Source organism: Nicotiana tomentosiformis, chromosome 8, assembly GCF_000390325.3.
Source record: "Nicotiana tomentosiformis chromosome 8, ASM39032v3, whole genome shotgun sequence".
In the NCBI taxonomy this organism is placed as follows: domain Eukaryota; kingdom Viridiplantae; phylum Streptophyta; class Magnoliopsida; order Solanales; family Solanaceae; genus Nicotiana; species Nicotiana tomentosiformis.
In genome coordinates this window covers 25,797,963-25,819,297 of record NC_090819.1, presented here as the reverse complement: position 1 = coordinate 25,819,297, position 21,335 = coordinate 25,797,963, and the positions used below count along the sequence as shown (strand labels likewise).

The following is a 21,335-nucleotide window of genomic DNA, read 5'->3' as shown; positions in this document are numbered from 1 at the left end:
ACATATCGAATTTCTACTAATTCTCAAATTACCTGCTGGGTCGTGTTGGGATCAGCAAGCCTAGACTAAACTTGGAGAAGGGGATGTGACCGTTGTTTCCTCACTGCCACGCCTATGAAGATATAGAAAACTCAATCCTTAATTCCTATAATGTTGTTGTAATCGATTCATGATGATAGAACTAGACATTACCTTAATTTTTGGCCCAATATCCTCTTTCTAAAAAAATGGCTTTCCAAGTTTTTGACATCAGAGGGAATATGTGTTACACCTAAGTTTCAATGATGATAATAATGCAAATCTAACTATATCTATTTAATTGCAGGAAATTAGAAGGGCAATATTAAATCAAAGGAAGTCAATATGTTAAAGATATCAAAAAGGAAATAAGATCAAATGTAGCAAGGACAATGCTAAATCAAAGGATGTCAAGGTCATCAAAAAGGACACAAGATCAAGTGCAATCGCTATAGGAAGATAGTCACTACTTCAAGGATTGATTTGGAATCTAGAGATTCTGAAGATTGATCGATCACGTTAAGCCACAAATCACTCCCCTGATTATGAATACGAAAAGGAAGGACGTAAATGAATCCGGCCCATCTCTTGAGCAGGATTCGGAGGCACCCCTTGGGTCAAAATTCTTACAATATTTTGGGCCTCAATCAAGGGTCAATCTGCAATGGCTACTCAAGACTCTCGTATAAGAAGACTGGCAGAATCAAGAATTCAACTATGCAACTTACCACTGTTTTCTATGTCTTCCTAGTTCTTGGCACAAACACTATATTCCTAAGTTTAATAGTGTCTCAAAAGATAGGAAGTGTTAGGAAGCAAAACAAGAGTTGTGTCAAGTTTATAAAACATTGTTGCTGAAAATCGTTGGTGGTAAACGATCCATAAAACCACTGCTACTATAACCAACCATTGAAGATCTAAGAGAATCTTTGTGACCCAAGGAAACTGGATGAAGGTACCACACCGATACTGAACCAGTATAAAACTCCTGTGTTCTCAGCCTGTAAATTCCTTGCAATTTATTTTCATCGTCAATCAAACTTGGTGATAAAGCTAAGTCGACTAAGTCTCTTCTAAGTCGACTAAGTTTTTAAATTAGCTACAATTCACCCCTCTCCCCCCTTGTACTTTCAATTGGTATCAGAGCAAGACTCATGAACATTGCTTAACAGCAAGTGAGGAAAAGATCATGGGATCAAATAAAGTCGTTGGAGCACTATTTCAAGAAGGAACTTCTCAGGTACGACCCCCTTACTTCAATGGTCAGCACTTCTCTCATTGAAAAGTGCGCATGGAGACCTACACTATGCCATATGACATTAAAGTTTGGAGCGTGATCAAAAAGGAAAATCTTCCAATTCCGCCAAAGAGGGACGACAACGGTCAAATCATAGTATCATCTAATCCTCTTGACTTAGATGATTACACTGAAGAACAATCAGCCGTTATTCGAGTGAATGCTAAGGCAAAAAATTTGTTGTACAATGCTATCAACGGAGAAGAATATGAATGATATCAAGATGTGAAACTGTAAAGGAAATGTGGGATAAGTTAGAGGTCACATATGAAGGAACCAACAAAGTAAAAGAAACAAGGATCAATCTCTGAAAAATTATTTAGTAGAACAATCAAAAGTGGAGAACAAGTCAGAAAAATTCTGAGAAGTCTTCCCATAATTTGGCAACCCAAAGTCATTGCTTTGGAATGTCAGGATCTTGACAAAATGTCCTATGATGAACTTAGAGGTGATCTAATTGCATTTGAGAAAACACACTTAGACACGCAAGTTCAACAAGAAAAGAAGAAGACATTTGCATTCAAAGCAATTATGGCTGAAGAAGAAGAAGAAGAAGAAGAAGAAGAAGAAGAAGAAGAAGAAGCAGGAGAAGAAGAAGAAGCAGGAGCAGAAGAAGAAGGAGGAGAAGGAGAAGAAGGAGCAGAAGCAGGAGAAGAAGCAGAAGAAGAAGGAAAAGAAGAAGGAGGAGGAGGAGGAGAACAAGATGAGAACATAGCTATGTTTTTCAAAGTTGTAACAAGCATGATGAAGAAAAACAGAAACCGCAGAAGAGGTAAATCAAATTTCAGAAAAGGGAAGATGAACAATGATAATGACAAAAATGATGGAATATGCTACGAGTATGGAAAACATGGACACATTTAAGCTGAAAACCCTGAACTAAAAAAGAAACTAAGCAAGAATTTTCAAAAGAAAAAATCATTTGGAGCTTGGAGTGATGAAGAAGAATTTGATACGAAGAAATTGCCAACATGTGCTTCATAGCCATCAAAGAAGATAGCGATGAAGACTCAAGTGAACTTGCTCTCATGGCAGACGAAGGAACAAGTGCGGTACGTCTTCCTACATGTCCTAACTGTCATCAACTCCAAGAATTTATTGATATTGCTCTTTGATGGTAGGCTATAATTGCGTATTTTAGTCGCTTATTGCACTCTAATTCACTGCACTTTATTTATGTGTGAGCTTTAATTGGGAGTGTTTTGCACTTATTGTGTGTTTTATGCCTTGTAGGAGTGATTCCGAGCTATGTAGATGTTATGGAATGAATTAGAGCTATTTGGAGCTTTGAAGTCTGAGTAAAAGACCAAGGGATTAAGCGGGATCATGTTCGGGGATCGAGGACCAAGTCTGGATGTCAAAACGCTCGAAAACTCCGTACTCTGAGAAATCTTCACTGTCGCGGCGCGTGAGGCGGTGCGTAGGGCGCCGCGGCTTTACAAATCTCTACTGCCTATCAGAATCAACTCTCTGGATTTCCCCACTAATGCCCCGCATGGCGTGTCGCCCCATGCATCATGCCTGCGCAATATTTACAGAGTAAAAATCCTGTTTAGGCTAGGAGAAGGTGGTTTCATCTGGGCCCGACCCTACTTGGTATAAATACATGGAAAAACATTATTTCCTAGACTTTTGACACATATTAGACCTAAGTAAGCTAAGGAGGAGTTGGAAAACACGAGCACATGGATTTTATCATTTCTTCCTCACTCTAGACATGAATTTGGATTGAATTTATGCTTTCCTCTACTTTAACTTTATTTGTGATGAATTTCTCCATATATATGGAGTAGTTCCCCTTAGGGTTTGATGGATTCGGTGTATTGATGATTGTTTGTGGATTATAACTCTAGTTTTTATGTATTGAAGCATTTTTGGATGATTTAATTATTGTATCTATATTTACTTGTTCATGTAATCGAGAGTAGCATAACTTGTGATATCTTTACATTATATTGTTGGTTGAGTTCATTAATTCTTCTTAGTAATTGAAAGAGGCTAGTTGAGCCATTGATTAAACCTAGTTAGGAGAATAATCGACGGAGGTTTTCCTAAAGACCAATCCATTACGCATTCTTGCATATCTTCACGTGCTTAAATTGGTTCATCTTGTGAGGCTAAGAGTTAATCGAGAGAGGCATTTTTGCTGAATGTTTGAACTAATAATTGAGTGAATTCGAGAGACTCACTTGAACATTAGAAGTGAATAATCTAAAGTTAGAGTCCAAATAATTATCTTGCACCTATCCTATCAACCCTTATTTTCTCCCACTGATAACTTCCTTGCTTATCTTTCTTTCGATTGTCATTAGTCAATAACTTTAGATTCTTAGTTAATTTAAGTTAGAAATCATATAAACCTCAATTGTTGATTCTCTTGGATAGCGATCACGCTAGAAACTACGAGAATATTTGTCACGATCCAAATCGATGGGCCGCGACGGGTGCCCGAGTCCTACCTGTCGAACACCCCTAAGCATTCGTCTAAGATATAAACCTAAATAACATCTGCTGAATTACGAGAATAACATACATAAAGGAAACCTTCCAAAAAGGAATATGTACATATACATGCAAAATACAGTGGGCGAGCCGGCAAGACTGTTATAGATAACTATATACCCAAACTGGAAGCCGACAAGGCCACATACTATCCGACTATACATAACTGTCTATAGACCTCTAACAGAAAATACAACTATACAAGGATGGGACTGGGCCACGTCATACCCATATATGTATACAAGCATATCGTACCAAAATCAAAAGCAGATGCGGATCAAGTGGAGCACACCAACTCTCGCTGATCAAGAATCCTAAGAAGGGGGACCATCAGCTTGACTACCTACACCTGCGGGCATGAAATGCAGGCCCCGGGAAATAGGACGTCAGTACAAATAATGTACTGAGTATGTAAGGCATAAAAATCAATACATAAAAGACATAGATGAAACATGGAATAAAGAAATCCACTTATAAGTCTGAATAACTTTGTAATCCTGAAATATCTATAATGTCATGCGCGTGCGTATAAATGTCGTATCATACATAGGTATAGGTGTACATAATATCATCAAGCCTCTGAGGGCATCCCATCATATCATCTCGGCCACTGTGGGCAAAATTATCAACATATACCAACTGATCAGGTGGTGGTGCGTATATAACGCTGTAACATTTTTCCGTATCCCATACACGTATAAGTACATATATTTATATGCATATATAACGCCATCTGGTCTTGGGTTAATGTACATGTATAAATGCATGAAATGCATATGAAATACGTTAATAAGATATCTCGGAATGTCATAAAAATAATATGTCTATCGGATAAATTTTATCAAATACGTATTTTTCTAAGACCCATGAACAGAAGATATAATAATAATTCACATGGGGAATCAAGAATATAGACGCCCCTAGTATTTCTATGAATAGAGTCATTTATGAAAGTTGTGTATTTTGCTCATTTCATTTGAATCATTTGGACCATGCCAAAAGAAAGAAGGGATAGCCTTAACATACCTGGAGTAGGGAATAATTCGTATGATATTCTTGGAAAAGGTTGCACCATACTCCTTTAGAACCGAAAAAATTCACGTTGCTACTGTGCTAAGAAATCTTGTTGGTTGAAGAAATCACGTTGTAGTGTCTTTGTAGGAACTTGTAGGAATTTGTAAGAAATTATGTTGCTAATGTGCTAAAGCTCACGTTCTTGATTGTAGTGTTGTGTAAGGAATTGTAGGAATCTGATTGTAGTGGTTGAGAATGAAATGTTGTTTGTATTCAAAATCCTAGAAATGAAGTGTCTTGAAATTAATATATTAGGTTGCCACCTAATCACAAATGACCAAGAGTCATTTGTTTGGGTAGTGTCTTGCTGCCACGTGGGGTGGGGGAGGGGTCTTAATCTTTATCCTATAACCAATTAATTAATTAGGTAACATCCCGCTATCTGATAATTAATCAATTACCCATATAATTAAGAATTATCTTAAATTACTTAAAATACTACTTATTTTTAATATACTTTATACATCATACTTTCACGGCTATATGATACCTTGTATGGTACGAGTCCATAAATACTGGGTATTATAGCTCGCACCGTATTTTATCCAAAATCGACAATCTTCAATCAAAACTCATTTTCTTTAATTCGTGTATCATTTACCCTTCATGGCACTTACTTATCGCTTGTTATAAATAGTATAAATATGTTAACCTCAAGATAATCGCATCCCCGAGTCTACGTCGATTAACTGAAGACGAAACTTTAACGTATGAAAACATGAGATGTAATAATATTATTTAAATCCAATCCGTATGGATATGATATTATACTATACTATATTTGATTAGCGAGCATAATTTAAGTGTGTGTTCTGAGCTCGTCAAATTTTGGCGTCGTTGTTGGGGATTGACAATCAATAGTGATTGAAATAGTTTGTAGTGATAATTCAGGAATATTTCATTTTATTTTATTTTATTTTTCTCTTTTTACGTTTGGTGTTGTTGACTGTGCGCAGGTTACATGTTTAGATTGGTGTATGACTCGAGCTTCTACGAAGGAAGTGCTACCATACTAGCCAGAAATTGAAAAACAACTGCGACAGCTGATGAAGGAAGGAAATCTCAACGAGACATCAGAAATGGTTGGGAAATCCTCAACCAAAGAAACTATGGCTAGAAACGGTGAGGATAATGTGGATTTGGCTGCAAGAGAGGTAGCCCAACGAAGAGAACAAGTTGCACGGGATGCTGAGGAAGCAGTTATTAGAGATGCACAAGATGACTACTGGGTCAAAGCCATGAAAGATGAACTTGATCTATTTGAAAGAAATAAAGTGTGGGACTTGATTCCAAAACCATCAAATGCTTCAATCATAGGAACTAAATGGATTTTCAGAAATAAGCTGAATGAATCTGGTCAAGTAGTTCGTAACAAAGCAAGGCTAGTCGCCCAATGTTACTCTCAGCAAGAAGGAATCGACTACGATGAAACATTTGATCTTGTGGCAAGATTAGAATCCATTCAAATACTACTTATTTTTGCTGCTCATAAAGGATTCAGGCTATTTCAAATAGATGTAAAAAGCTCCTTCCTAAATGGATATATCTCTGAAGAAGTATACGTGAAACAACTTCCTGGCTTTGTAAGCAACATCTTTCTAAACCATGTATTCAAGTTGTCAAAAGCTTTATACGGACTCAAGCAAGCCCCTCGAGCCTGGTATGAAAGATTAAGCTCTTTTCTTCTAAATTAAGGTTTCAAATAAGGTAATATTGACACAACTCTATTTATTATGCGTTCAAATTTAGGTAATCTTATTACTCAAATTTATGTAGACGATATTATTTTTGGGAGCTCTAACTCTGTATTATGTGAAGAATTTGCTCATATCATTAAAGGAGAATTTGAAAGGAGCATGATGGGAGAGCTAACCTTCTTTCTTGGATTACAAATCAAGCAATCTCCCAAAGGGATTTTTATTAGCCAAACCAAATACACCAAGTAACTCATAAAAAAGTTTGGAATGGAGAATGCAAAGCCTATTGGAACTCCAATGAGTCCAACAACTATGCTTAAAGAGGACATGAATGGAAAAAGTGTGGATGAAACAATATATAGAGGAATGATTGGATCTATACTATATCTTACGGCTAGTCGACCAGATATAGTGTTCAGTATTTGTAAGTGTGCAAGATTTCAGTCGCCTCCAAAGGAATCTCATCTGACTGCATTAAAACGTATTATAAGATATCTCATTGGGACCACTGAATTAGGATTATGGTATGCTCATTCCAACAATTTTGATTTAAAAGGTTTTTCAGATGCTAATTTTGCAGGTGATAGGACTGACAAGAAAAGTACTAGTGGCACATGCCAATTATCGGGGAATGCTCTAATTTCCTGGCATAGAAAGAAATAAAATTGTGTTGCCTTGTCAACTATTGAAGAAGAGTATTTAGTTGCTGGAAGCTGTTGTACACAAGTTCTTTGGATCATGCATCAACTTCTTGATTATGATTTATCTCTCACTTCTACTCCTATTTTCTGTGATAATACAAGTGCTATATGTCTGTCAAAAAATTCTATGCATCATTCTAGGGCAAAATATATAAATATTAAGCATCATTTTATTTGTGATCATGTTGCAAAAGGTGATATTTTGTTAGAGTTCATTAGTACTTAGTCCCAACTTGCTGATATTTTTACAAAACCTCTTTTGGAAGAAAGATTTTGTCTACTGCGTAAAAGATTGGTATTTTGTCTATTACGTAAAAATCTTACATATCTTTGTAAAATATTGTACTTCCTTTTTTAGTTTGCTTAATTGATGAGTGTATTAATTTGATGTGAGTGCTATTATTACTCTTCCATTGGTGCTGCCGAAGCAACTCCTCAGAAGTGTCACTTCAATCTGAACCTGCCCTTTCCTCTAACCAATGCAACCCTTCAATCTTTCAAAAGCCTAGTTAAGTACCCTCCTTCTCTCTCATTATCCATCACTTCTCACCAACTTTTCTACCATGGCTAAGAGAAACATCTCATCCTCCACTGCCACAAGACGAAGCAGACAATTTCAAAAAACCCAAAACCCTGAAGACACCGTCGATCTTGAATCATCCCTTGATTCAGACCTCCTCAAAACCGATAATGAAAGCAGTGAATCATCGGAGGATGTCTCCATTAACCAGAAAAAGGCAGGAAAAAGACCTATTGAGCAAATCCCCAAAAGGCCTTCATGCAAGAAAGGGAAAGTGGAAAGCACATATTTTGGGCTAGATGATAAACTGAACTTCTATGGACCAAGTGATAAATCGAGGTTTGAGTCTTATAAGTCTAAATCTGTGGCTTATGGACGCTCTGTGAGTCTCTCTCTTATGAAAACTTTTCACTGTGATGTGATTTCTATCTTTGATTTTCAACATCTTTCTCCTTTGTTTGATACTGTTGGAAATTCTGTGTATGAAGAACCTGTGAGGAATTTTTATGCAAATATGTTTGTTAATGACAAAGATGACTTGGAGTCAATGGTTCTAGGCACTCGGATTGGTCTTGGTTCCTATCAATTTGAAAAGATCTTTTCGGCTAAGTTTCATGGTTATGATGTTTTTGTGCAAAACTCCTGGCCTAAAGACTTTGAAGTTTCTTTAGAAGAGGCAAAAACTTTTCTGTCTGAAAATCCTCCTGACATTGATACTAAAAGTTTTAAGTTTGAACTCCACGTATTAGCCCACATGATTGCTACTAATCTACTTTCTAGGACTGGGTCTCTCAACACTTTGTCTACTAAGGATATCGTTGTTATTTACTGTCTTGTGAACAATAAAAGGCTTGACTGGTTTGTGTGGATTCGTCAGCATATGCTTGAAAGTATCAGGGATATATCCTCTTTTGCTGCTTGTTTACCCTATGGCTTGCTCATCTCATATACTCTTGAGGTTATGAAGGTTGATTTGGCACCTTTCACCCCTAAGTACATTACAAGAACCTATGACAAGGCAACATTTTCTATGATGGGTTACACTTTACGTGACAATGGATGGGTCAGATGTGCCAAGGTTAAAAGCACTCCAGTAAAGGTTGAGCCAACCACTGAACCAACTGAGCCTCAGTCGACTGCTACCAACAACCTATAGCAGATTCAGCAAAGTCTAGATGGGGTAAATATCATGCTCATTGCAATGAAAGAACAGGTGGACAAGATCAGGGAAGTCACCAAAGAAACAGGTACAGATGTGGCTAAGCTCAGGATGGACATGGGATCCACAAGGAGACAAAGAATAAGGACATTCAACTTTATGACAGAGATGATGAACAAAATCACCAAAGAAGTTGAAACCTCCTATGACTCCTTCTGTACTAAAGTGATCAATACCCTGAAATACTTTCTGGGGAGGAACTAAGGCAGTTTTTTGTGTGTGTGTGTGTGTTTAAAATAATCTTTTTGCTCTTAGTTTGTTTTTGTTTTGTTAATTACTTTTTCTTTGGTCTGTAAGAACCATCACCATGTGCCTCTGCTGAAGGCATAACATCTGATGCCCTAACTACTATGTTCATTATCTACTCTGTTATGTCTGGTCTATCTGCACTTGCTTCTTTCTTTTTGATTGATATCAATGGGGAGAAACGTGATGAGTAAAACAGAGCAACAACTCGGGGGGGAAACACTTAAGTACATGGTAACAACTAAGGGGGAGTAGGCATTTTAAGATATGAGCAACACTTCAGTACATGGTAACAACTAAGGGGAAGCATGCATTTTAATATTTGAAAATATGAAAGGGAAGTATACTCTGTTTACTCTTTTTGATTGGCATCATCAAAAAGGGGGAGATTGTTACACCTAAGTTTCAATGATGACAATAATACAAATTTAACTGTATCTATTTAATTGCAGGAAATTATGAGGGCAGTACTAAATCAAAGGAAGTCAATATATTAAAGATATCAAAAAGGAAACAAAATCAAATGCAGCAAGGACAATGCTAAATCAAAAGATGTCAAGGCCATCAAAAAGGAAACAAGATCAAGTGCAATCGCTATAGAAAGATAGTCCCTACTTCAAGAATTGATTTGGAATCTAGAGATTCTGAAGATTGATCGATCAAGTCAAGCCACAAATCACTCCCCTGATTATGAATACGGAAAGAAAGGACGTAAATGAATCCAACCTATCTCTTGAACAGGATTCGGAGGCACCCCTTAGGTCAAAACTCTTAGAACATTTTGTGCCTCAATCAATGGTCAATCTGCAGCAGTCACTCAAGACTCCCGTATAAGAAGACTAGCAGACTCAAGAATTCAACTATGCAACTTACCACTATTTTCTATGTCTTCCTAGTTCTTAGCACAAACACTGTATTCCTAAGTTTAATAGTGTCTCAAAAGATAGAAAGTGTTAGGAAGCAAAACAAGAGTTGTGTCAAGTTTATAAAATATTGTTGCTGAAAATAGTTGGTGGTAAACGATCCATAAAAACACTGCTACTGTAACCAACCATTGAAGATCTAAGAGAATCCTTATGACCCAAGAAAACTGAATGTAGGTACCACACTGGTACTGAAACAGTATAAAACTCTTGTGTTCTCAGCCTTTAAATTTCTTGCAATTTATTTTCATCGTCAATCAAACCTGCTGATAAAGCTAAGTCGACTAAGTTTTTAAATTTGCTACAATTCACCCCCTCCCCCATTGTACTTTTAATATGTTCAAGATCTTACCGACCCATTCCTCGATGTTACTGACCCCATCAAATTTCACTACGTTGGTTGCACCCAGAGTAATCTATAGTTAGGTAAGTACAAAAAACACAGCTGCTGGAAGAAGTATTTATGGTTGATGTCCCATGCCTCGAGAAAAAGTACTTTGTTCAGATGAGTTAGCTCATTGGTCGGTACAAAGACGTACCTTTCGTACCACCCTCATTCATAGACTTCATCGCAACTAGAGATGATAGCCGACTTACGCTATAAAGTCATTGAAAGTATATTGCCTCGGTATATCTTGGGAGAGTAAAGGTAAGGAAGATTCCAAACGGTGAAGGTTTCCTCGGCCAAAGAACCAAGGTGATGTAAGCAAGCAACATGCCTCCACACTTAAGGCCCTACCCGAGCTAACCAGATGTTGTACTTTCTGCACATCTCCTTGAAGACTTTATCTATCAGGAGCTTTAATTCGATGGTGAAAGTGTAGGTGTACACATAGGAGAAGTGTTCACAATGTTCAATAATTGGATTGCCCTCCTGGACCTAATAAACTAGTACACTATCTTCCACCACAATCCGCCTGGATAGAAGGAAGGTCATCTAGTCGTATCTTGGAAGCAAACTCACCCACCGGTCTATTACGGTCCCTGGACTGCTTCCCAGTCTTACTCCGAAGAGTACAATCCACCAAGAAATCTAACTTCTTGGGGACTATATCCAACACAGTCGGATCCCAACCATCTTTCTTGTTCTTTAAGAAGGCTTGGTGGCAGAGGCTTTTCCTTTCCTTACTAGTGTCGTTGTTTCCTCCTTCTCCATTTTGTCGGTGCCAGCTGCCAAAAATTACCTTTAGATGGCATTAGAGACGGTCGTAGTAGAAGGCTTGTTGGCTTGAAGGGTATGTCTTTGAGATGCCATAAGTATATACGCAAGGACAAAGAAGGATTTGACAAGAATTGAAAAAAAGTGGAACCAAAAGGCAACAACTCGGGAGAGAATTTGAAAATACAACAATAGAAGTTCTAGCGGAACTATGAAAATAATAAAGAAGGATAAAAAATGAGTTAAGTATTTATAGGCCTAGGGTCATGATTTCCTCGGTAACCGATGTTGATACCATCACCATTCCGAGTTTGCCACGTGTCTCAAGCGTAAATTGAAAAGACATCCATAATTTCAAATTCAAGGATAATGGTATCGGTTGAATCTAGTTTCCCGCCTAAAAGTTTTTACTTCTAAGACAACTCCCAAAAATTATTTGAAAAGTAGGGAAACTATCAATATTGATAAAAAAAAAAATACGCCAAACACGTAGCAGGAACAGAAATCAACACGAGGCAAACATTAGAACTTTCTAGTCAACTCGGGTCACAAGTCACCTGGTCGAAGACTGAAAAGACTTAACCATCTGAAGAAGCTAGTTCCGGGATCGCCCATATGTATCGGATAATAACATTTCAGATGATCCATCCGGACTGAAACATCCAAACATTTACTATCCAGCACCAGCAAGATTCGGAATATGTGTAATTCTGCATTAAACATATGTGATGGTTATGATTCTACCAACGTAACATATGTGATCCTCCTTGTAATGTTTATGACGAGTGGGTGTGAAATGAGGGAGCGGTTACAGCTAGGTTATCTAATATATACCTCCCTTCCCTACCATGGTAACACACATTCTGATATATACAACATAGCATACAAACACTCTAGTAAATTTTTACTTATTTAGCATCCATTCCTGCTGTTTGCTATCAATTTGGATGGATTGATCACTAAGAATTACTCTCTCTTATTCTCATTTCATTTTGAATCTTATTATTATTATTATTATTACTACACTATTTTTATAAATTTTATCGTACTAACATAATTTTTCCACTATCAAAGGATTGAACCAATTTGGTTTAATCACATTGCTTGAGAAGTAAATTTTGCTAAGTTAATTATTAGATCTAATAACTAAGTTTAGGTTAAACATGTTCCTCTTTACAATCCTTTACTCCAACTTTAATATTGTTTCAACTTATTGTGCATTTTTAAGTGCTCAAAGAAGCAGGATATTAAAACATGAAAAATCCAAAACGAACAGGTTTAGGCTAAAGCATGGCTATCAAACGAAAGGATACAGGCTTAACGGGGTTGAATAGGGTCAACCACATTAAGGTAGGCTAGAAAAGATCAAACGAGATACAGAGGGGGAAGTGCACAGTTAGCCACTAATTAGAGATGTCTTTGCTTTTTAGCCACTGTTTAAAATATATTTATTCTTTAGCCAGTGCTTAATAAATTTTTACCCGTCCGGACGAAAATACCCTTGTGTTAGACATGGATGTTGTGTAAATATTAAGGACATGGTGTCCTTAACTTCACGAATGTTGTATAAATATTAAGGACAAAATGTCTTGTATTTGCACTTTCCGTTATTAAACTTTAGGATATCATGTCCTTAACTTCATACGTGCAATGTAAATGTTAAGGACATGACGTCCTTAACTTCATGTGTATAGTGTAAATGTTAAGGACATAATGGTCTTAACTTGTATTTGCACCTTATGTTGTTAAACTTTAGGACCTCATGTCCTTAATTTCGTATGTGCAGTATAAATATTAAGAATATGGTGTCATTAACTTCATGTGTGCAGTGTAAATATTAAGGACATAGTGTCCTTAACTTTATGAGTGTTGTGTAAATATTATGAATGATGTGTAAATATTAAGGACAAAGTGTCCTTTATTTGCACCTTCAGTTGTTAAACTTTAGGACATCGTGTCCTTAACTTCATACGTGCAGTGTAAATGTTAAGGACATGACGTCCTTAACTTCATGTGTGCAGTGTAAATATTAAGGACATGGCGTCCTTAACTTCATGTGTGCAGTGTAAATGTTAAGGACACCATGTCCTTAATATCTACACAACACTCATGAAGAAAGGGTAAAAATATCTTTTCTTATTAATTTTAATAGAGTAGTGGCTATTTTTGCTCAGCATTAAAAATACTGGACAAAAATAAAATAACATGTTAAACAGTGCTCTCATATCATTTCTACGATAAAGAGGGTATATAATCACTTTTTAAACTGAGAAAACCTTGAATTTTATTTCAACTCACATGCGAGACAAGTTTTAAACTCAATACAATTTATGGAACAAATAAAAGGGTTCATATCACACATGGCACATGATTCACTCAAGACAGATCCATTCCAACTCTCAATCAAAGCAAGAATATAGCAAAGCCATAAAATTATTCATGAAGCACAATAATGAATATAGAAATCAAGAAAATGAGCTTAAGCATCACAAAACAGACTATTCATTTTTTTCCAAAACGCACAAGATTTTTAAAACTCATAGGGAAGGTTGTATAATCCTCTTGTCTAGGCCTAACTCTTTTGGTATCAAATAAGCCACAAAATATATTTAGGATTCGTACTAAACACTTTCTACGTTAACTATATCCCAACTATTCTAGAAAGAAAAAAGTACTCGGTTCAAGCTTTCATCCCTTGAAAAAAAATCGATGTCCAAAGAAAAACCAAGAGGAATTATTATCTATCTAACATGAAATAAAACTAACATAAGTTCTAGCAGGTGGCGGTGCTAAAATTCTTAATCAAATCATACAAAGCTCGGGCAATCTGAGAATCAAATAGCTCAACAACATGGTACCCTATTTCAAGAAATTCCCGCACCACGTGCACTCCACGTGACTCCAACATATTTGCTAGTTGTTTTCCCCTATCTACTAGTGGATCTCCTTCATACCCTCTGATTAAACACCTTGGTAACCGTCCAATCTTTTCGTGCAATTCAGACCGTGCGATCGACGGGTTGCAATACTCATGATCTCTGTCAACACCCTTTGGCAATGCTAACGACCACATCAAATCGCACATATGCAGTGGTACAACCTTATCATTGATTAAGTTAGTCTCAGATTCTGTTCTCTGGACCCCACCAAAGTATGCTTGATCAATTATCAAACCTTCTATCTTCATTGGCTCAACATCCATATCAACTGCATGTAGACCTGCACGTAACAACAACAACAATAATTAATCCTTAGTTTTCATAAATGGGATGGGACGTGGGAGGATAGTGTAACCACATATTTTACTCCTATCCTACACGTAAAGATGACAAAATCAATCCATTTCACTAACTATTCTAAATTAGTTCAAAGTTTAAATTAGTTGTGTAATGATTCATTTATTGACATGATTCAACATGTGAAACTCAAAATAACAAGGAGTCAAAATATTTGTAATGTAAACGAGTCCAAAACAAACCCAAACTTAAACATATATAATCAATTTTTGGAGATTGAGAATTACTATGTAAGTAAATAATTGGGCAGAAGAACTTAAGCTAACAATTTAAGAAAAATACATTAAGTAACTTTCATTTTGTTTAAATAAGAAATTATATAAAAAGGGATGTTGGGTATGTGGGGATGGATTGTGACTCGTATTTAACCCGCCCAAATTTGACCCAACCAACCCTTCAGTTGTACCTGCATGGTACACTATGTTTCCTCCTGAACTACTGCCCATCAAGAACACTTTGGAGAAGTCAACAAGCTCTTTCAACCATGGATCACAGTTAATATCGCCAATAGCTTGATCTTTAGCCCACTTGATAGCATCAACGGCATCTTCATAGGCGGCTGGGAGGCGGTGTTGGGGAGCGAGCCGATACTCCACGGCTGCAATCAAAGCAGGAACTTGAGCTGCCATGGAGCTACAATATTCATGGAAGATAACAGAAGTTACACTAAAGAGTATGAAGCCACCTCCATGGAAGTATATGATGAGTGGGAGGTTAGTGTTTTCGGGTGGATTCGTTGGCCTGAAAAGGCGTATGAAGGTGTTGTTTGTGGAGTTAAGAGGAATGTCTTTGTAAAGAGTATTTGATTTTGAGTCATTTTCTGGTTTTGGAAGAATATTGATGAAATCGTAAGCTTCTTCTACTGTTTTTTTCCCAAGAATCTCTTGCTCGTCCATGGTTATTCAAGTGTTAAAAACAAGCAGTGCTTTTTAGGAAGATGAGATGAGAATTAAGATGGCTTTTTCAAGTTTAGAAGAAGATGGAAAGAGATACTAATAATGTGTTGGAGTTGGTAATACGTAACAATTTTCCTGCTATTTTTATCAAGTGCTTACAAGACGTTCTTTTCTTCATCACTTAATATGTTTTGTATTTTCCAACTCTTATTTTCTAACTCTACTTCATTACGCATGATGGCGTAAAGAAAATTTTTATAGTTCCTTTGTAATTTAATCTATTATAGGAGTAGTAAATTACTCCCTCCATCCTAACTTATGTGAAGATATTTAGAGTTCGAGACTCAAACGAATTCTTCTTTGACCGTAATTTTTTATATGTATTTTAGATATTTTAAATTATTAATTATTGTTACTTATAATACATTTTACCTAGTTTTCAAAAATATAAATTTTATTTCGAAAAACTAAAAAATTTTATGTCCAAATATATGGTCAAAATCTAAAAGTTTGAATCTAGAAAAGCGGACACGGTCACATAATTAGAACATAAGGAGTATCATTTTTAGGTTACGAATTAGGAGTGATACTTCTTAGTTATAGTTACTTATAATTGACTTTTAAATGAATTGATTGTGTAAAAACGTTTTGCATCAATATCATAATAATTCATAAGCTTTAAACTCTAACGGTTGAGAATTGAGTTTTGATGATTAACAAGTGTGTTCAATGACCGTGTGCTAAGAATCAGATTCTCACGGTAGCACTTGCACAACAGAGTTTTGATTTCTACTTCTACTATTACTCTAATGATAGAAAGCTAAGGTAAATAGACTAGAGATGAATGTTTTTGATATTTTACCAAATAGTTTAAAGGCCTAGGGATGTGATCATAATCTAGGTGTTTGTCTAATGGGATAAAGACGTTAACACTTGTTTTGTTGATTGGGGTGTATTATAGCTCTCAACTCTACATTATCACCTCAATACCTCTCGGTCAAAGAGTGATTTTGCCCAATTTGACTTTCTTAAATCCAAATGGGTATCAAGCAAAATAGTTGATAAGAGCTCAAGTCGGGTTCTTACTATCTCTAGTTTGAACCCTTTAATTAGGCTAATCAATCTCTCAATTAACCTAATTTCTTGTTAGCCAAAATTATCCTAGACTAGGTCCCTCTTTCTCAAGTAGAGACTAAGTCAAATAGGCATGAATCAATGTTTGCAACCATTAATTCTAAAATTGAAACATGAACTAAGCTAAATAATGAACACCCAATCATAAACAAGCATTTAATTAAATACCCATAAGGTTTACACACTAGGGTTGGGTCACAGCCCTAGTAAATCTCTAGCTACTCATAGTGGGAATTGAAGAAAATAAAAGAAGAAAAGATAATTAAACTCATAATGAAAGATTAAAATGATGAAATCTAATGTTTAAACACTAAAATAATTTCAAACTTCCTAAAGTAGTAAAAAAGAAACGGCTACATCAGCTTTTAATGTTCAAACTTGACCTAAATTTGTGAAACTCGTCTATTTATACTGGGCCAAAATTCACGAACCAATATGCCCCTCGGGAGGTTCTGCGGCAGCACAATTCCATGTGTGGTCCGCATATTTCTTCAGCTGGCAGGAAGCTGAGTTTTGCAGCCGCATATTTTTGGATTGCGGCCGCGAAGCAACTTCTGCGGCTGCACAATTCTTGTGTGGTCCGCACTTCACAAAGGCGTCAGGACTTGGTCTTTTTTGCATATTTTTTGAACTTTGAATCTTTGTCAGTGAAAGCCCGGTTCTGCGGTCGCACAATTCATGTGCGGTCCGCACATTGCTAAAATCTTGTTGGGTTATGCTTCTTGGTTTACGGCCGCAAATGGAATTCTGCGGTCTGCAATTTCTTCTGCGGCCGCGGAATTCCTTCTGCGAACCTCACATCTTTGCTACTCTGCCCTTTTATTGCCTTGTGCTTCGGAACACTTCTTTTTTAGTCGGATTTCATCGTGGGAGACCAAACTTCCAGCATTCCTGTAATTTGCACAATTTTATTAGTTTCGGGAATACAATTCAATACTTCAAGATTAAAACAAAAGCTAAAATGTCCTAATATGCAGTCAAAATCCCCACTTATCAACTCTCCCAAACTTAAGTCTTTGCTTGTCCTCAAGCAAATAAATTAGTTCCCACCACCAAAAGTTAAGGGTCATTTCAGTGAATCAAAGGCGAGCCATTCAAACATCAGTTGGGACCAATAATTACCCACACAACTCATGCATTATCAACAAGGCGACAAGTTAAGCATTCATGCACATATAGTTCTACTATGATATTTGAGCTTCAAGAATTAACTTTACTCATCAAGGACTCTTGCTCTATCATGCAGGCCATGGTGGAATCCAAACTCTTCCTCCTCTACTTTCCATTTGCCAAGCTCACTTAAGAAATTTATCACTCAATCCAAAGATTTATGAAAGGTTCACTCATCTCTCTCAAGAGAATGTCACAAGTACGGCATCACGTACCATAGGTTTGCCCCTCTTGTAGATCTCCACTAATGTAAGATCACTTGATTTGAAATCAAGTAGGACTTCTTTCGGATGTAATGAAGGCTTTTGGGTTAGGGTAGGATACCGTATGGGTAAGTGGTTACACATTTCCTTAAGCACTCCATCTTTCTTTTTTCGGCTCACACTTTGCAAATTCTTAGAGGCACTTGCTTTTCATTGGGGACTAGAGAGACTTAGTATCACTCTTTCTTGATCATTTCATTCTTTTTATCCCTTTTTGATTTCTCCATATTTCGGATCATTACGTCTTTTTTTTAATCCATTCAACCCTTCCACTTATTCACTTATTTATATTTTTCTTTTTGTTCTTTTCTTTTCTTGCCTTCTCTTCTCCTAGAGATCATTTTTTTTCTCTTTTTGTGCCTTGGGGGGGGGGGGTGTGGACGTCAAGGATAAGCAAGTTGAGGAGGTTCCTCTTGAACCTCAAGCCAATAGAAGAGGTTGAGTGCCTCATGACAATGTCCCTGCTCCACCCCTACCTCCACCACGAGCGGCTCCACACCGGATATAACCCAATGAAGGATATGCAAGTGCAATAGTCCCTCCCCGTATTAGGGCGGGCAACTTCAAAATTACCAATGTGATGCTCACTTTTCTTGAGCAACGGGATTTCTTCACCGGTGCTCCAACTCAAAATGCATACAATCATTTGAAAGGGTTTGTAGACACTTGTTGGGGGAGAAAACAAACAAATGTCTCCGATGATGCATTGAGGCTAAGGCTTTTTCCCTTCTCTCTACGGGGAAAAGCTTTAGATTGGTTGGAACGATTACCGAACCATTCCATTCACACTTGAGATGAGTTGGCGGAAAAGTTTATTTCTAAGTTCTTCTCTCCGAGGCACATGGCTACACTTCGAGATGAGATTTTGGCATTCAAGCAAGAGCCGAATGAACAACTACACGAGATATGGGAATGCCATAAAACAATGGTTAAGGAATATCCCAACAACGATATGACGGAGAAAATAATTCAACAAACTTTCTATCGTGGGATTAACATAACCAACTAATGTATAGTGAATCAACTTTCCGATGGGAACTTCATGACTACGCCTTATGCGAAGGCGTGTGAGATTTTAGATGAGATGGAGGACACGTCATCGGCTTGGAAATCCCGGGCCAATCTTCCACAAGGTGATCCAAACATGATCCACCTTCATAAAGAATTTCAAGACCATGGGCAAGCCATTCCTGAATTGACAACCACCATGACGCAACTAGCAAAGGCCCAACTAAATCAAGTGCAAAATCCCAAGTAATTCAATGCCATGGAGGGAGTGAACATGATGGTGAACAAGAGAAGGACCAAAGGTACACAAGTGCAAAATCGAGTGGAGAATTATGTGCAAGAAGATAGTGGTTTTGAGAAAGATGATTCCTATAATAAACAAGAAGAGGAGGTGCAATATGTGAATAATTTTCAAGGGCAAAAAAATAATTTCCAAGTCCCAAACCAACAATAATGGTGACCTCAAAACAATCAAGGCAATTGAAATTCTAACAATCAAGGCAATTTGTATAACAACAACAATCAAGGAAATTGAAATTGAAATAATCAAGGAAATTGGGGGGGAGGGGGGTAACAATCAAGGCGGATGGAACAACAATCAAGGCAACCGGGGATCGGGTTTTCAAAGGTCCCCGATGTATAAACAACCGAGCAACCCACCTCCTTATCCTCCCCATAGTGCAAATTATTCAAATAACGAGATGGGGCATATTGAAAATATGTTCAAGCAAATGATGGAAAAGAATGCCGATTCGGATGCCCAACTTGCCTCACACAACACATTAATTTGCAACTTAGAAGTTCAAATGGGGCAAATCTCTCAAGCTCTAAATTCTCGTCCTAGGGGGGCACTACCAAGTGACACAGTAGTAAACTCAAAGGGTGGAAACAACACGGGACATGCCATGGCTGTTACTACAAAAAGTGGAAGAGGTGAGAATACACCCACCTCAATTCAAAGGCAAATTGTGGATGATGAGCAAGTGGTGCAAGAATAAGAGATCCCGAACAATGTGGTGCGACCTAATGATGAAGTTCGGATTGATATTGATGATAGTGTCGAAGAGACTCAAAAGGATATAAACCCGTCTAGGGATCACATTATTGACATACCGGAGCCGGTAGTGCAAAAGGCTAAGGTACCATTGCCTAAGCCTCTGCCTCCATACCCTCAAAGACTTGCTAAGAAAAATGGCGAGAATCAATTCAAGAAGTTCATTCAAATGATGAAGAGTCTCTCGATCAATGTGCCATTAGTTGAAGCTTTGGAACAAATACCAGGTTATGACAAGTTTATGAAGGATATCGTAACAAAGAAGCGGTCAATGAATTTTGAAATGATCAAAGTCACTCATCAAGTGAGTGCAATTGTGCATTCAATGGATCCTAAGTTGGAGGATCCCGGTGCTTTCACGATTCCTTGTACAATTGGAAGTGCCGAGTTTGCTAAAGCTCTCCGTGATCTTGGGAAAAGTATCAATTTGATGCCCTATTTGGTTTTCAAGACTTTAGGGATTGGGCAACCAAGACCCACCTCTATGAGATTGCAAATGGCCTATCATACTATGAAGAGGCCTTTGGGAGTGATTGAAGATGTCTTGGTTTGTGTTGATAAATACATTCTTCCGACGGATTTTGTCATTCTAGATTGTGAGGTTGATTATGAAGTGCGAATTATTCTTGGGAGATCTTTCCTTGCTACGGGGAAGGCTCTTTGTGATGTTGAAGCTGGAGAACTTACATTACGGGTTGGTGATGAAAAGGTGGTATTTCATGTGTGCAAGTCCATGCGGCAACCAAATAGAAATGAGGTGTGCTCTTTTGTGGACTTGGTGACCGATTCCATTGTTGATGATAAAAGTGCTACAATCAATGTTGGTGATATGTTGGAGGCCGTCTTGCTCAACTTTGATGATTAGGAGATGGATGGCTTCATGGAATGTGTGAACTCTTTCCAAGGAATGGGGTCGTACAACTATGCACCTCAAAAATTATCTTTGGATCTTGAAAATAGGACAACTCCTCCTACAAAGCCTTCTATTGAAGAGCCTCCTACCTTGGAGTTGAATCCATTGCCTCCACATCTTTGGTATGAATTTCTTGGCCCTTGTTCTACTTTACCGGTTATTCTCTCCTCTTATTTGACAAACGTGCAGGTAGATTCCACTTTAGCGGTGCTACAAAAGAGGAAGAAGGCAATTGGATGGACTTT

At 37.4% G+C, this 21,335-nt stretch overlaps 2 protein-coding genes across 2 annotated transcripts; one reads left to right on the top strand and one right to left on the bottom strand.

The window, feature by feature from the left end:
- Positions 1-14,031: 14,031 nt before the first annotated feature.
- LOC104120514 (probable carboxylesterase 8) lies at positions 14,032-15,731 on the bottom strand. Its single transcript, XM_009632283.4, has 2 exons — positions 15,059-15,731; positions 14,032-14,575 (listed from the first exon to the last, which is right to left on the bottom strand). The coding sequence occupies exons 1-2, from the start codon at positions 15,546-15,548 to the stop codon at positions 14,130-14,132; spliced, it is 936 nt and encodes a 311-aa protein (XP_009630578.1). The 5' UTR covers positions 15,549-15,731; the 3' UTR covers positions 14,032-14,129.
- Positions 15,732-19,929: 4,198 nt separating this feature from the next.
- LOC138897214 (uncharacterized) lies at positions 19,930-21,042 on the top strand. The gene is made up of 2 exons (XM_070183177.1): positions 19,930-20,056; positions 20,405-21,042. The coding sequence occupies exons 1-2, from the start codon at positions 19,930-19,932 to the stop codon at positions 21,040-21,042; spliced, it is 765 nt and encodes a 254-aa protein (XP_070039278.1).
- Positions 21,043-21,335: the final 293 nt, after the last annotated feature.

Coding starts and splice junctions, on each gene's coding strand:
- LOC104120514 (XM_009632283.4), bottom strand. CDS start 15,548: ATGGACGAGCAAGAGATTCTTGGGAAAAAAACAGTAGAAGAAGCTTAC. Junction 14,576..15,058: donor AAACATAGTGTACCATGCAG/GTACAACTGAAG, acceptor TGTTACGTGCAG/GTCTACATGCAGTTGATATG.
- LOC138897214 (XM_070183177.1), top strand. CDS start 19,930: ATGGGGCAAATCTCTCAAGCTCTAAATTCTCGTCCTAGGGGGGCACTA. Junction 20,057..20,404: donor TACTACAAAAAGTGGAAGAG/GTGAGAATACAC, acceptor AACAAATACCAG/GTTATGACAAGTTTATGAAG.